This window comes from Argiope bruennichi, chromosome 4, assembly GCF_947563725.1.
Source record: "Argiope bruennichi chromosome 4, qqArgBrue1.1, whole genome shotgun sequence".
In the NCBI taxonomy this organism is placed as follows: domain Eukaryota; kingdom Metazoa; phylum Arthropoda; class Arachnida; order Araneae; family Araneidae; genus Argiope; species Argiope bruennichi.
The window spans coordinates 68698956-68717141 of NC_079154.1; the positions used below are offsets into that span (position 1 = coordinate 68698956).

At 24.5% G+C, this 18186-nt stretch overlaps 1 protein-coding gene across 2 annotated transcripts; it reads right to left on the bottom strand.

Annotated features, from left to right (window-relative positions):
* Positions 1-1867: 1867 nt before the first annotated feature.
* Positions 1868-17972, bottom strand: LOC129965642 (ras-related protein Rab-14). 2 transcript variants are annotated; one of them, XM_056079719.1, is made up of 8 exons: positions 17825-17972; positions 15415-15545; positions 13229-13406; positions 12107-12173; positions 11092-11210; positions 7839-7907; positions 5150-5279; positions 1868-2984 (listed from the first exon to the last, which is right to left on the bottom strand). In XM_056079719.1, exons 2-7 carry the CDS (start codon positions 15518-15520, stop codon positions 5174-5176), a joined length of 645 nt encoding a protein of 214 aa, XP_055935694.1. In that variant the 5' UTR covers positions 15521-15545; positions 17825-17972; the 3' UTR covers positions 1868-2984; positions 5150-5173. The 2 variants fall into 2 exon arrangements, with proteins under 2 accessions (XP_055935694.1, XP_055935692.1); XM_056079717.1 differs by having other exon boundaries at positions 1868-3927.
* Positions 17973-18186: the final 214 nt, after the last annotated feature.

An 18186-nucleotide genomic window follows, 5' to 3' on the forward strand; every position in this document is an offset into this window, starting at 1 on the left:
CTAAGTTGTAGAAAAAAATTTTTTTCCTTGTGTTATGGTTCAATCATAATTTTTCTTAGCTCTATATATTTATTATAGTAATGGCAATTTTATATACTTTATATTTTTTTAGGCCAGGATCATTAATTTTTTTTTTACAGTTCATAAGCTACTGGATTCTTATGATTTGTCAATTGCTTTAATATGTCATAATTAAATATGCTAAAAAAACGCTTATAAGTATTCTTCAAAGCCAAAACGTGTCGTAAAAGTAAATAATTAAAAGAATTCTTAGTGGCATATTTGCAAACAACTCAAATGCAAGATTGTGATATATTACATTGCACTCAATAAAAACTAGATTGTGCCATTCTAAAATAGTTTTAATATCTAAATAAGTTAGGAAGAAAAAGTCAAAAGATTAATAATATGTTTGTCTTATAAAAACATTATTCAACATACTTGAAATTTATTCTGAAATAGTTCAAGCGCCCGTGAAAAAAATTGATATCTTTGATAAAAACTGAAATTGATATATCCAATAACTAAGCAAATTAGCAATCCTACTATATTAAAATGATTTTTAAAATATCTATATAAATAAACCAATTTCATTGCACTCTACAGAACTTCAACTATACAGAGTTTTCCTCACTTTTTCTTGATACAGTGAAATATAAAGATTTTAGTAAAGATTTTTATGACAGTTACTATTTCAGAAATTAAAAATAAGGTTTCCATTGTAAATGCATTGACCAAGTGAGCGACATAGCAGTATTCAAGATCTGCTAAATAAATTGAATATAAAAGCCAAAACATAGAACATCTTTTACATTTCTAACAATGGGAGAAAAAAATGACTTGATTGTTTGCTTTTAATAGCCAATTAAAATTTAAATTCAATTTCAAATAGATGACTTATTATTCTTTTCAAGAAATGTATATTTCAATTAATACTTACACTGTTTAACTAAATGTATCATTCTTCAAAAATTACTATTTTACTTTCTGCAGTTCTTAAAAAAATATCTGCAACAATACACAATTTGTCAAGAAGCTTTGAAATCTTATAATTTTTCGATGCAACACTTTCACAATTTGATTGAAAGTTACAGATAATAGAAAGATTTTGTGTTCAGATTCCACTGCATAATAATATTAAATATATTTTTATTTTTCTCATATGACATTCAGATCATGTAGCTTTCAATGGCCAATCAGAAATGCAGTAACTTTAACCTCTGCTATTAATATTTGTTATAAGAACTTCAAATTTTGCACAGAACAATATTTCACTTTAAAATTACATACGGAAATTTAAGAATGGCTTTAATAAAAGTTTTATGAAAAATAAGTAATTTTCCATTATTTAAAAATAAAATTTCATCTTGAGAAATGCTAGGTATATTAATTAATAAAAAAATAACAATGGTGAATAGTGCTAAGTTATTTCATCTATTAAAATTATATAATGCAATGCAGTTTAGTTCATTGATACAGAACAAAATTTAAATGCATGAAATGTTTGCATGATGAAATCATTTGAATTTAACTCCTTGCAAATTCCTGGTCAATAAATTACTGGACAAAATTAATTGTGTCAATTACTTATACTAAATGTTGGTTAGGTGCATGCAGAAATCCATCCTGGTGTTCAATCTATACCCGATACTAAAACATCACAAAAATATAGCAATATTTTTGAGGAAAATGTTCAGTTAAATGATGCAAAATGAAAGTGCTCCATGTTATGTATGTTCAAATTAAGATGGTGTTCTCACTCTTTTATTTTATACTTTAAAAAATATGTAACATTGCAATATTAGGACAAAACTTGAAATGTTAATAATCCAAATTAAAAATGACTCAGTAAATACTAAACAATCAGTTAATCACAAATATTATTTACATCCATCTGTAAATAAGTAATATTTATTTAAGTCTATACGAATTTTTAAATATCATATGAATTTTTGTTTAGACTAAATTGAGAACTAACAGCATTCACCTCCGCTTGTAATGAAACCCACTTCCTTTACACATTTACAAACATATTCAGATTATAATTCGAAGCATGGCAAAACATAACACGATAAGCAAATATATACATAATCTGTACACAAATACAGTTTTACTATGGGAACATCCATGTCCATTTAAATACAAAAAAAAAAACAAAGGAAATAAGGACATACACATATATCACATTGTGTATATTATTTTCTTTTTCTTTTTATACTACAGTACAAATGGATTTCATTAAAAATAAGGAGGTAAAACTGGAAGAGCTGCAAGTATGACGATAAAAAAGACAATTTTCTGAAAAGCAATTTTGTTTGTGGTAAACCTTCCCTATTTTAAATTTCTAATAAAATTTCAGTTCTATATTACAATGCCAAATGACTAATTGCTTTGTTAAAAGAGCTTGTCAGAGACAGTCTGTTAAAACCAAATTATTACAAAAACAGGCAATTGGGCATTGAATGAAAGACTGGACACAAAATGTATTTAATTACATTAACAAAATATATATCCCTTACATTAATCTCTTTATAACTTAAAAAGATATGGTTGCACGAGACAAATCATGCATTTGACATCACATTTTATAAATTTATGTGCAATTAATTAAACATATATTAAATTCACATTTAAACATTTTTCTTTATATTCTAACACATAAAACAATATATTCACATAAATAAAAATTAAATAAGAACTGCATTTGGATGGAAGGTAAAGTAACTGATAAATAACTAAATTCATCTATCTTGTAAATATAGAATGGAATGGACCTACAACATTAACCAATGTAAACATTATCATACATTTTAAAATGCATTTATTACTGTAAAAGATTTTTTTAAATTTAAATTAAACAAAGACTTTAGAAACATTAAAACACATGCAAAGCCTAAATTGAAAAAAGTATTTACTAACAATATGTATGCAGAGCCAGCCTGTACAACAAATACAAACCAACAAATGAACTTTTCTTTGACACCCTAAAATGAAATTTGAGCTCATTTAAAATGCTGCATAAGTTTCACTTACATATATAAAAAAACAAAAACAAAAAATGATACCATGGAACATTTTGAGTAAAAAACAACTTTGATTCGGAACAAGGATAAATAAAATCTCATATTTTTAATGAATCTTTACATTGATTAATACATGGAATATTAAAAATATTTGAAAAGCCAACAAAAAATAAACTTAGTACTGAACTACCATTACAATATATGTTGCAACAAATATAACATAACATTCAAAGATTTCAAACAATATTCTGGTCCCAGTTAAACAGCTGCACATATATAATAAAACCAGATCTGACTCTGCACATTTTTTAAAATAATTTTATTTTAATCACAAGTAAATTATTAATTTATATAGAATCTATAATTTTAGAACAATCTGATTACATATGCACATAATTAGGCATCAGCAAATCTGTAGTAATTTTGAGAAGGCACCGATTTAATGGAAAGAAAATATTAAGCAATCAAAGTGTAAAATTAAGAGATCATTTTTAAAAGCTTTGGTTAAAAAGAAACAAATAAATACTGATTAATATTCCAATACTTAAATAGGCACAACACAAAAATTTCAACACAAACACAAAATGTTGAATTGGTTTTATGCTAATAGAATAAAGGGGGAGAGGAGGAGATAAAATTTTTTTTTCTAATTAATGGAGGACGAGTGCAGGTTTCTAATTGATTACAATATACAGCTTGGCAGAAGAAAGTTCCTCTGAATCAAATCACAAAACTAACATGACAAAAAAAAAATGAGATGTTCAAAATTCCCCTTTCAACGTGAAAAAACTAGAGCTGCAAATGATGGTATCAAGAAGTGGTAATATTAAACCATCAGTGCTACAAAAGTGTAGCTGCAGCAAAGACAATTATCAAATCAACAGTCTCAATGGATGCTTGATACCTGGAAATGAACACAGAATTTATAAACATTTTCATAGTTACGAATTCATTATAAAGTTACCAATTCCAGTTATTTAAATAAGGTTCTAAATTAGAGCTTTCTAAAGAAAGAATATATTCACAAAATGGTTAAAAATACTGAGAATTTTTTTTTTAATTTATTGTTATGAATTTAGCAAATTGTTTTGTTTTATCAGTTAATACATGGAAGTAATCAAAACCAAATTTAACAAATTCTTTGCTACTTTTACGGCTTGGCATTGTGAAATTTCAATTCTTATCTAAAAAATTCTTGAGTCTCCAGAGATTATATAAAAGCTAGCTATAATCACTGAAAAAGGTGCAGCAGTTTCATTTAATAAGGTTGGCACACAAATGTTGTTACTGAATACAATTAAACTATAAACTTGTCTGAAAATCTAAGCTGATTTATAACTTCATCAAATAATATAATTTTTATTAATTATAAATATTTGCAAATAACCATTGCAAATAAATTTGTTAGCAATTGCATTGCAAATAAATTTGTTAGTACCACCTCAGATTGATCCTTTCATTATGGACCCAACCCAAATGGTTATGCTAATTTTATATTGGCAGGTTGGTTTCTGTTTCAAACAAGAGCTGGAGGATGTAAAATAAGTTATCACCAAGTATGTCATCTCTTTACATTCTGCATTCTTTGTTTGAAACACAAACTGTCAGATTTGTATAAAATTTACACAGCCAATTGGAACAGGTTAATAATGAAAGGGTCAAGTCCATTAAATCCACAAACACATCCAAAAGAAAATATTATTACTAAACTTCCTCATTACTTATTTACACACTATTAGAAACAAAAACAAAATATTTGTTTGATAAATATTTTGAATGCAAGTCATTTTTTTTATGAAATTCAAAATTTGGCCTCAGTTTTATGAGAAAATTGTTTAGAAATTTTCACACAACTTAAGCTTAATTATCTAATGAAATTTTAGATAAGATTTGCATTTCAATATTTTGAACCATTTTTAAAACAATTAAATATCATACAAAAATAATACATTTAAATTAATATAAACTTTCCAACATAAGAAATTATTTCCTTTTAAAAAAACAGATTACCAGATTGAAAATATGTTCTATTTGTAAGAGGCTGTTCCTCCTCTACTCTAATTTATGTACTTTTTGGTCAAACTCAATTTTTTTTAAAGGTTTTTATGGAATAAAATGATATTCACCTCTTGCAACACACTAGAAAACAATTAACATGCACATCCATCTTTGTTAGGCGTTTGGTCATTACTCAGAGCATTTCTTGGAGCAGTGGGTTTATGCTGAACACCAGATTCAGCAGCATTTAAGTCCAAACTGGGAGAAGAATAAATAAATAATAACAAATATAAATTTTACTAGACACATACATACATTGATTACATTCTTGACTTTTTAAAAATTTTGAATATCCTGCTAATCTAGAAAAGTTACCTGAAACAGGGCAATTTTGTAATAAAATTAAAATTTTCAAAAAATTTTCATTACATTTTTTTAATTTAAAATTTTTTGTTCTTTTCCTTTAATTTCTAAAATAAATTTTTAAATGTAAGTTGAAAAATGAAATTGACAGCATAACGAATACATAAGGTAGATAAAGAAAAGTATATAATAACATAATTGATTATTTTCAAGTAACTAAAGAGGAAAATTTAAAATTGACTTGTCATTTGTTTTCTGAAGTATTAGATATATGATATTTTCTATATTTATAAATACAATATTAAAATATTTTCTGAGCATATTCATCATTTAGATCAGATTGGATTTTGATACTATATATTAAATACAAATAAATAATAATAAAGACAGATAAAAGGTAAATAAAAAAGAGATCCATTTTGTTCGTTCATTAGTAAAAGTATCAATAAATACATTACATCATTTTTATCTAAATATATGGTGGATCTATGAAAATTAGGCTAAAATCCCAACATATAAATAAATTCAAAATTTTAATGCATTTTCTTCAACTTTTAAACATTTAAATAAGTATCCAAGAATTCAAATTTAAGTTATGTTTAAAAAATTGTCATTAGAGTAAAATTTTAGTAAAAAGTGAATATTAATACATCAAACAATATTTATCAAAGATGGCACTCAAATCTGGAGGGGAAAAAATCCCTGGATTTATACAATCCCTGTAGTGTAAAAAAATATCTGCAGTGTAATAGAAAATGAAGTGAACAGCACTTAGACACTCATTAATAGAATAACAATATGCCCCCCCCCCCAGTTCTTCTCAGTGGAAGAAACAAAAGAAAATAAGGAACAACTCAATATGAAAATTTCACTTTATTATTGCCAAGAATTTTGGAAGAAAAATTCACATATTAAGGGTAGAAGATATTGATCACTTAACTTCATGTTTTCTAATTTAAAGTCAAGCAAAATTAAGGACTCAAGTGAAATAAAATACTAAATAACTCTTACTATTATGATACAACCAACCACTTAATGATTATTTAACAAAAAAACTCCTCCCCCCCCCTTTTTTTGCAACAATTAAATTTGCAAAGTTGCTTTATGTTTGTTAGAGTCAGTCTCCTTTCTTTTCCATGAACTTTTTTTTGCTTTTCTTAAGTTTTATAGTACCTCTTAGTAATTTTGCATACTGGAACAAATCTCTTTAGCAAATCAACAATTTGCTTTTCATATGATACTGCACTGTGTGTGTATTTTTTATTATTATTTATATATATATAAATGTAAATAAAGTTTTTGTACAATGCAATTTAAAATACCCCGCTAAAAATTTCTTTTCTAATTTCGGTAGCTCCTCTAGAATACAAGTAGTTTGCAGTAGATATTCCAATATCGGTACTTTTTCTTAGTTTCAAATCAGACTGGTAAATAAAAAAGAAAAAAGGAATACGTAGTAAAGACACAAACATCTGCAGTTTAATAGTCAGGAATGCTGTTAAGTTTTTAGAGCTATTTTTTAAATGTAAAAAAAAATAAAACTAAGAAATTTGAATTTCTTTAATAATTTTCCAATTTTTAAAGAAAATTTCATAATCCCTTGCCTTTTTTTATAGAGGATATTTAAAACCCCTTTAAGAGTCTTATGTTATTCCCAGTTCTCTCAGTGTCATGCTATCCCTGATTTTAAACAGTAACAACACTATTTTACTTTGCCAAAGTATCTACAAAATAAAAACATCAGGCTACAAATTGTGAATTTCAAATTCCAATCCAAAGAATGAATACAAATATTTTCCAGCATGTCCAAATACCAATGTAAAATTCAGCTATATTAAATTTTATAAATAAAATGAATAAATTTCATTAAAATAAAACATTACTATTGGATACATTCTTGTATTAATTTCTTCAAAACAACTTACATTTCTTAAATCAAAATTTTATGGAATAAAAAATCTTCCATCAACCTTACCAAAATTGGGGGTGGGGGGATTCCAGAAAATGTGAATTAAACATTTACCATGTAATTCATCTTATAAAGTACTCTGATTTAATATATTAGGATTTTTAAAAAAACTTGCACAGACAGCATTACAATGATCAGACTTTTCACATAATGTTCATTATTTTAGGCATTCAAAATTCTTATTGAATCCAAAGTCCAATTCTTTAAAAACACTAACCATAATGCCTAAAAATGGATAATTTATATATGGACCTCCATGATCTTTAAAATGGTGAATTAGTGGCATACTTTTAATTGAATGTAATACTTTTATTTAATCATTGTTTAAACTTGATTTTAAAATTGTAAAAACAGTTAAGTGGAAGAACCATATTTTGAAAAGCTAAAAAGGTTTATTTTAATGGTCTGCCTAAGCAATCTTTTTAAGAAATATAAAAAGAGAAAAAAACTGATCTGATTGGAGAAAGATTTAGCCAGAATCTTACCTTCCATCCTGAATATTTTGGTATATTTTCTTTGCTGTTTCTAGAAAAGCTTCTTCTACATTTTCTCCTCTGTAAAACAAAATGCAAATATATATATTAGATGAAGAAAGCAAAAAAAAAAAAAAAAAAAAAAAAAAAAATATTAAAAGCACTTTAGATCATGCAATATCACAAAGACATTTTTCTAATAAATTATTTCAGTTGAACTTATTAATTATAATGCAGCCTAATACACTATAACAATTGAGTTTCAGCTAACTAATTCTAATCTAAAAATTTATGTCTAACAAATTTTAAAAATTCAATGCAATGATATTTCGAATCATCTAGGAGTCTATATTCTATGATTCAGATCAGATCCGATTTAAGAAGGCTTATATCATGCCATTTAATTTTTAACATCCAATTATAATAAATACTTCCACTTTTTTAAACAGTGTATTTATGCATTTAAAAATATATTATACAATGTATTAATGCATTTAAGGAATCAGTGACAAATTTCATTCATTCATCAGTAAATTTTGAATATAAAGGAAGTATTGATTATTTTTGGAAAAAAGGTGTTGTCTAATGCTTTTGTAAACATAAAATTTAGCAAGTGTTTATTTTCTTCTATCGCACATATGAAGGATATTAAGAAAAAAATATGAAGTATGGACACAAAAATATATAAAAAATCAATATGAAAACTAAGCATTTATTATTGAATTACATATACTATAACATTTTATTACAAAAAAAAATAAAACTATACCTTGTTTTCTTATTTGTAAATTTATCAAAAATGCTATCTAATTTAATTCCTTTGGATTAATCTTGTTCTATTAAAATTAAGCTGACACAGTCATTGAAAACTACAAAAAGTTTTGACTGCTAAACTGGATACTTGGTTGACACAATTCAAATGCTGCGACATTTCCCATTTTTCTTTGAAATAAGATACTGATATTCAACAAGAAAATACGAGCCCCATGACAATTTTGCATTATGTTAAGGATAATCACATATTATGTTAGCCAGCATTTGTGTGTTTGTGCTTTATACTACCGGCAGAATTCTGACAAAATCAAATTATATATATATACACACGCACACACACACACACACACACTATCTTTAGCAACTCTTGGTTCGCCAAGAGTAATGCTCTCTAAAATTTTTAATTAAATACTTACATACCTTGTTCTCACAATAGCTTCTTCAGTAAAATATTTTTCATCTTCAAATTTCAATAGTCACATAACTCATATTATTATAGAAGCCTTGTTATTTTGCTATACATAATTATCTCTAATTTGCTAAATATTTCTCCAAATGAATTTTTTGCTATATATATGTCAAATCTGCTGTCAGCTGATAAAATTCAAACTCGAAATGAAAAAGAAAACTTAAATAAATACAAACACTTTTTTGCTGAAACCACACAACTAAACATTTTTTTTAAAATATGAGTATTTAAAATAATTTTTGTTAAATATTAAAAAAAATAATAATAATTTATGCAATATTTCAATGAATGATTCAATAAAAATTTCTCTGGTTCATCATAAAATTCAGTTTTACTTTTAAAAATATTTAAAATCAGTAAACAATATTTTATTTTATTTCATTTCAATCAGTAAATGAACTTCTGAAAACAATTATGAAATCTAAGCTTTATACAGTTCTTTGATCCTATGAATAAAATTTAGTAAAATTATCTCGACAGTCTTAAGGTTTCATCTTCCCCAATCAAGCCTGAACAAGCTATAAAACTTTGAATATCATTACTTTAGGACAATTAGCAATTTCATTATTTTGGACAATCAGTCTTGGGATAAGTCGAAACACTTTGCCGTATATTTTCTTCAAGATGTTCGATGATGAGGTCTAAAATCCTACTTTTATATAGAATACAGGCAGTGAATTTTTCATAATTCAATTTTAATTGCAAAGAAGTGAAACTTTCTTTTCTTTAAATCATTCATCCTCAAGAATACTTTATTAAATTACTCACAGAAAAGAAGATCTGTATAAAAATTTAAAATTCGTAATTCATCAGAATATTTATTCATACAAACTAAATAAAATATAATTATTTAGACCTTTTTTTAATAGTTATATATTCAAATTAACAAAGTTTTAAAAATTAGCTGTTAATCTCTGAATAGAGTGGATATTTTGTATATATTAAACTATGTATGCCTTTTAAAGCATTGAATTATAGAATTAGTAACAGCTATTTTAAAATGTCACAGAAAAATTATTCTTGCTTATATTATATAAGAAAATATCACATTTCATATTTATTCTATTTCATACAAATACATACTGAACTTTACACTTTTCTAGATTTAATTTACAGTCATAATTAAGTTATTTTTTAATTTGAGTTTGTCAATGTGATGGCAACACTTTAATAAAAAATAATTTTTTTCCCACGCACATGTAACATGTCTTTGCAGGTTAAATTTATACAGTAATTTATTTCAACAATTTAGTTTGTGTGAAATAATTTGTTGAAAAATATAGTTAAAATACTTTAATTAAAAATAGTAAAATATATATAAAAACATTGGTCTCAATTAATAAAATGTTTTAATCTTTAAATTGACAAAAAAAATATCATTTTTGTGCTGTAATATTTTCATGATAACTTCCAAAGGAAACTATCAAGAAAAGATGCCAAAATGTCACTTAATTTTTAATTAATGAATATTTTTATTACAATTTTAAAAAATTCACCACAATGTGCACTCTCCAAAATATGTATGTACCAAGTTTGGAGGCTCTCAATCAAATAGTCTGCCTGTAAAGTGCCAACACCCATATCAATTCATATATATTTTGCAATCGGCTTTTTGCTTAACAGACATGGAAATAAATGCCTACAGAATATATTAGTAATTAATATTTATTATGACAACTGAATTACCTAATACAAGAAATGAATGGTTCTTAATCACAAACTTTTTAGGGGATAGTCCTGATGAACAGTTTTGAAGTCATTAAAACTCTAGTCTAGTCTTCTTGTTTCAAATTTTTCAACATTTGCAAATAAAAATTCTTAAGAAATTATTTTGATTAAAAGATATATGTAAAATTCTTTACAAAGCAATTTATACCCGAATATCCTTAGAAAAATATTAAACATTCCTGCATTTTCCTTTTTCCTACATATTCTTGAGTTTTAATGAAAAATTTTTCTTCTTTAAATTGTGTCTATATCAAAATATATTATATTAAAATTAAAAATTAAAAGAAAACTTACGTTTTTGCACTAGCTTCTACAAACATCAAACCATTTTCGTCAGCAAACTGTTTGGCTTCTTCATATGTAACATCACGCTGAGCATCTAGATCACACTTGTTTCCAATTAAAAATATAACCTATTTCAAAAAAAAATATATTTATTTAAAAATTATTTTTTCAAAATGATTTTTATGAAAAAAAATCTTTTATCTAAATTTAACAAAGGAATTATACATAAAAAACATTTAGCATTCAATTAACTTGAACCAAAATTATACAGCAAATTTATTGAGTGCATTTAAAAATAACTCAGTATATTGCATTGACTCCGTAAACAGATAACATAGGAAAATACTAATAATAATTCAAAAAGTCAGGAAAATTTATACTTCAAGATTAAACAATATAAAATGCTGACAACATGATACCGATTTTCAATAATTCAAAAATGCTTTTATTAAACCCTTAAATAACAGAAAATTGACAATAAATTTAAGATTTTCCTTATTTTGCTAAAACAAATGTTAATTTCTTTTATTTCTTAACATATTTTAAAATATTAAAAAATAAAAATGAATTTTTTTCTTGTTATTTATTAAAAAATTTCCTAATATTATTTATTTAAAAATATTTGAATGTTCTCTGAAATTATAAAACAATGAATAATGAAAAAACTTCTGTAAATTTGATGGAACATTTCACAAAATATTTCATGCTCATGTATAAATAATATCGAAAATCATTCAATAGCTAAAAAAAAAAAGAACTGCAATATTTTCATAGACAAATACAACACTAAAACACATTCAAAGTTAGAAAAAAACTTAAAGTGAGTGGAATTCAAATTTCCAATAATTTCAATATTATACTCAATTTGCACAAAAAGTAATTGATTTCAAAGCAAATGTCTTGCTGTCGGAAACAAATTAAATGTATAAACCAAAATTGATAATATGCATAGTGAAATTTGAAACATTTCTTATTTTAATAATTTTCAGCTTAAAAACATATAAAATTTCAAAATAAAGCATACTGTATTGGGATTTGTCAGGTTTCGAGCATCAGTCAACCAGCTACTGAGATGGTTGTAAGTACTCCTCCTAAATTATGGGAAAAAATATAAGTAAATACTTATTCTTATGGAAATACTCATAATTATTATGGAGATACTCAATAATTTAACTCTCTTTTTTTAATTGGTTAAAATTGTTAAAAAATTTAAATTTAAACTCAAAACTAGCTATTAATTATTTACATTAATAAAAGGAAACCAATTAACTAATTCTAACATTTAAATAAATTCAGATATAAAATTACACAAATATTGAATTATATATTACTTTTTAGTAAAAGATATTGATAAAAATGAAAATTATTGAATGAGAAAAAACATTTTTCTATCCAGTATTATTTCAGAAATGATCCATATGGTAAGATTCTAAATACTGAATTCTTTTAAAAATTAAAGAAGTTATAACGGTAATGTATTGGAAATGTTTCATTTATTAAAAATTTATATGCTTAAGCACAGAATAAATTTTATGAATTGGAAAATTTACATTTGTTTCCATGTTATTAACACTCGGTTATTTTTGAAAGAAATGAAGCAATATGAGAATTACAGACATGAAACCATTTAACTGCTTTAAAAAAATTACTCAGAATATGGGGGTTTTTTTTACACACTCTTACACCTATGATGTATAAACAAATAAAATGTGCAAATGAAAAAATAAAAATAAGCTGTATATAAAGAATTATTTAAATCTTAAAATGTTCTTATCGAATAAATATATAGAATGAAAGCATTTATGTAAAATTAAAATGCACATCTATCTCTGAAAACTATAATATACAAATTATAAGCAAATTAAACTTTCAAATTGACACCTTCAACGTCACTAAATTATGAATATGAGAAATAATTTTAAAAATTCTTATGCATTATTAACCAACTTTCCACAACTAATGCAATTATTACTAGAAATAGCTTTGTCACTCAATCAATTATACATCAATTGTAAATTAAAAGCAAAAGCACAATAAAGAATATAGATATTATTGCAAACAAAATGGAAAGTTTTTTTTTAAAAATTTCTATTAAATATACATAGTTTTAACTTTTTATTTTAAAGATGATGAAAAAACAGCCTACCTAGTGATATCATAAACCATTAGAGCACCTGCTGCTCCCCGATAGTAACTACGAGTTACAGCACGGAATCTTTCTTGACCAGCTGTGTCCCAAATCTGAAGCTTTATTTTCTGACCACAAACTTCAATTATTCGAGTTCCAAATTCTACTCCAATAGTATGTGGGCAATCAGCCATAACTACAGGAAGATAGTTATAAATGACGAAACAAATTAAGAAGAAATTTACTCTTAAAATAATGTTACTAAAATCCATTCAATGATTTCAAAGCATATTTTTAAATTATAAATACAAATATTATTAACTTATATAGCTAGTGATTTTCTAACAAATGTTGTTTATTAAAAACTCAAAAACTAGCAGTACTTGAATTAAACACTTGAAAAACACTTGAGCAGCACTTGAAAAAACAATAGAGAGTACTATGAATGGCAACAATAGTAAATAACTAATAGAAGTTTTTATGCCATACAGCCCCATAATTTTTTTTTAAAAAATTTGAAACTATAAAACTTTGATAGACAAACTATTAATCAGTAATATAAGACTTAAAGTTTATGCAATATATCGATTACTAAGCACTGAGCCTGTGCTTCTACCAACATTTATTATTTCTAAATGTACGCAAAAAGTTTTTTTTTTTTTTTAATTCCTATATTAAATATTTAAAGATGTTTTAGAATCCTCAACCCTAATTTGAATAATAATTGAAATTAGAGATTTCAGAGAAAACAATTACTCTTTATCTCACTGGTCACATTATATAAAAATTACTTGGAATTCTCATTCTAGATCTTAGGAAACATGTATTTGATTGTGAGAGATGAATGAAGTTTTTAAGTTGCAAAAACAAACAGATCTAGAATTGCAGAGAATTTAATCAAATCTAATTTTTTTTAAAGTGAAAATATCATGCTGACAATCTGAACATGTTGTTATAGCTATCATATCCATATTTCAGGAGCTGAAAATGTAGATTACATCAAATGTGAAATGTGTTTTACATCAAATAAAAACTTTATATTCCAAGGCATATTCAATGAGAAATAGTGCTATAATTTGTTATATTTGCAGTTTTATATCAATAACTTTTTAAAAATCAAATAAAAATGATTTTACATCCTTTTTAATAATCAGAATAATATCTTGCATAGTGTCCAGTATAATATCTTGCATAGTATTCGGAATAATATCTTACAAATGAAATTAATCTAAATATTATGCGATGTTTGGTCTAATTTTTATAAGTTTTTTAAGGCATCAAGATGTACAGAGCAATATGATGTTCATAGAAAATTGCAAAATATACTACATCCATTATCACCAGAACAGAAAAAGGTAGAATAATATAATAAATATAAGAAAATGGAAGGAAGTATATAATTTAAATTTAAAATTTCTTGTAAGCAGCATGTTTAAAGAAAATTTAGAAGCTGATTATCTAAAAATTTAAACAAAATCTTACAAATTTTTAAAAACTGTGATAAGCTACTTAATATTTTTGTGCATTTTAATATAAGAAAAAGTTAATTCAACAATATTAGTCTTGAGCATCATAAAACTTTTTGAGAATATTTTAAACTTAATTCAACTTGGATGAATTAAACTTTCAACAAATCAACAAGAACCTACAAATTGAGCAGAATATGCATTAAAAATTTTTTATTAAAACATATAATATGTTTGTCTAAACAAATGCTTTCTTTTGTAAATTATCTGTAGTGAATAATTTTCTGATTACACACGATTATCAGTTATACGTCTTACTACTATATAAAATTAAAATATAAACAGCATTTTTTAAAATTTTCAATTACACTCTTTCAAAAAATTTTATGTAAAACAAAAAAACTTATAAAAAAATATTCCATCTCATTACAAAATTTCCCAATATATTTGAAAAAGTAACTTAAAGATTTAATTTAGTAACTGGCATGTTTTTGAAGTTTGAACTGATCAAACAAAGATAAAGATTTCATCTATATTTGTTGATTATTTTAGATAAATCTGTAGTTTATTATGACATGACATTTTTTAATCAAGATGTGAAAGGATATTACAAATCATTCGAAAATTTCAGATTTACTCATTTACAGCTCATAAATATGAATTATTAATACAAAACAATTTTAAAGAATTAAGATTTACAATTACAGCAATAAAAAAAAAGATGTAAACAATACTTACACTTCTTTTCTGTAAACTGATGTAAAAGGCAAGATTTGCCCACACCCATATCACCAATTATGATATACTTAAAAATGTATGAATAATTATACGGACCACCAGACATGTTTTTTTTTTTATTATTTTAAAACCTATAAAGAAAAAAAATATATTAAAATATACTGATTATTTCATTCAGCAATTATAGTAATTATAATTAACAAAAATTTACTTAATCAAATTATTTAAATAATTTCTAATGCTTCGAGAATAATACAACTATTTGAATTATAACAAGTATTGAAACATCAACATAACCTATTTATAAATATGTTAATGAATTTATATAATACATATCTGGAAGTACTGCTGATTTTTATTTTAGATATCTTGACTTCCATTCTAAAAAATTATCATACAGCAAACCTTAAAGAATAAATATATCAAATAAAGGATAATAATTATTATTCTACAGTAGTAATTAAAAACTATTTTATTTTTATTTTATAAGATATTTCACTGGGATTTTAACTTTCAAACTATTGAAAATTAATTTTATATTAATGGCTCGTATAATTAATTTTTTTAATTATACAGCCATCATCAATAAAAGACAAAATCGCACTATTATTGCAATTTAAGTCTTTCTTTAGAGTTAAAGATAGAACAATAAAGAAAGATTTTTAAAAATAAATGTGTTTTTTTTAATTAAAAAGGAATGTTTAAAATAATACAAGTATAATAAATCTCTCGAGAACAAAAGATCAGAAATTTTAAGGTAGCAAAATCTAAAATGCATCCAATCATAGCTGAAAATAAATTGTTAAAGATACTAATAATTAAATAGGTATAAGAGTTTGTTCAAGTAATTCAGCATTCTTTCAAGATGCTACAAATTATCATACAATAGTTTCTTAAATGTGTACATTTATCCTTTATATAGTTGTAAAAATAAAAAATATGTAGTATACTCTAAAATAAGAACAAAATCTATTATGTTAAAATTACAAATGGAAGATTTTATGCTCTGAAAACTCAGTTTAAATCAATATACAAATTGAATCTATTACTTTTTAAAATCAGTTTCATTAAATACACAAAAAATCTGTTCAGATATCTCTTAAATTCCCTATGTTAATGATGATTTTCAAAAAAACATGTTGATAGATGACAATGAAAAAAAAATTCTATGACACAATTTAAGTAAGCTGAAATGGATACAGTTATTTACTATGCATGCATGAAATCTCGCACACCTTGAAGACTCAACAGACCTATATGTGACATTTATTTAGCAAATGTATTTATTTAATGTTTTAATAATTTTATATTAAAGTATTTTATTCACTACTATTATGCTTACACTGTTATATTTATTAAATTTATAAGAGAACAAATTCTTATAGAAAATAAAAATAAAAAACCAAGAAAACTTTAAAAATTTTTAATTTAACTGAAAATTTTCTTATTTTATACAAGAATTTTTGTTAAATAGTTTAAAAAAATTTATAAAATAACCTAAATATATTTAAAAATTCATCACAAAATAACACTATCAAGTATAAAAATTCATCCATATGGAATATGAAAGAATAAAATGCTTGAAAATAACGAAGAATAAAGAGAAGAATAATTAATAATAAAATCACGTTTTACTTAAGATTAATTATTTAATAAAATCACCATGAAAATTTCCATAAAAGCAACATTAAAGATTTTTAAAAAAATAAAATTTATATAAATGTTTCCGAAAATTTATATTATAAGCTATCCATTCAAGTAAAAAAATTTACATGGGATAAAAAGAAGGTAAAGGGAGGAAACCGTTTCCTCTAAGCTTCCGATTACCTACTTTATTTGCTTGACATTTTTCCTCAAATTACGAAATGCTATGCATACCTAATTACAAAACAATGGACATCAACAAAAATTCAACTAAAACATCACAAATCTGAAGTTTTCGAATTTAACAAATATAAACCTTCTTTATAAAACTGTCATTACAAACTAACGTTTCTGTGTTAATATGCTACAATTATGAAAATGTTTTAAACTTTAACATCAAATAATATGCAATTAGCTTTGAAAACTATTATACTGGAACCAAACAAACAATTTTCCTTTTTAATTCGAAGAAGTGACTTCTGTAGTGATTGTCAGAATCATATGACTTCAATAAATTTATTCACTAAAACACCATCCTGGTGACATATCGTAAAGAATATTACACCACAAATGACTAAGGTACTAACAAAAAACTAAGCAATGACACTGTAGATGAAATTACTAGCACAAAACTTCTTGTCGAAGGAAGTTTTTTCCTCATAAGTCAATAACGTCAGAAATAGAAACTAATTAAAGATTGACGTATGGAAATATATAACAAAATTGTGAATAAAAACCAATCATTCCACTGAAAGTAATTACTAACCTTTTTTTCCAAACGATCACAATAACAAGTCTAAATGTCACTAAGATGATAAACTTTCAATCACAAAGGCGGCTTCTGTTTATGTTTAAATAAACTAACTTACAAATCTTTAATCAACTCCAATACCAATATGGCCACCCCTCCTGTAATACTGATGCCAAAATAATAGATCGTTGAATAATACAAAACCTGAATCATACCTCAACGCAAAAAAAAAACATATTACGTCATATAAAATTTAGATTTTGAATTATTTCTTGAATAAAACCCTAACTTATGAAGGAAAGAACATTTTTTCAAAAAAGAAAAATTTTAAATCAATCCACATGTTTTTTTATAAAAACTATCAAGAAAATGAATAA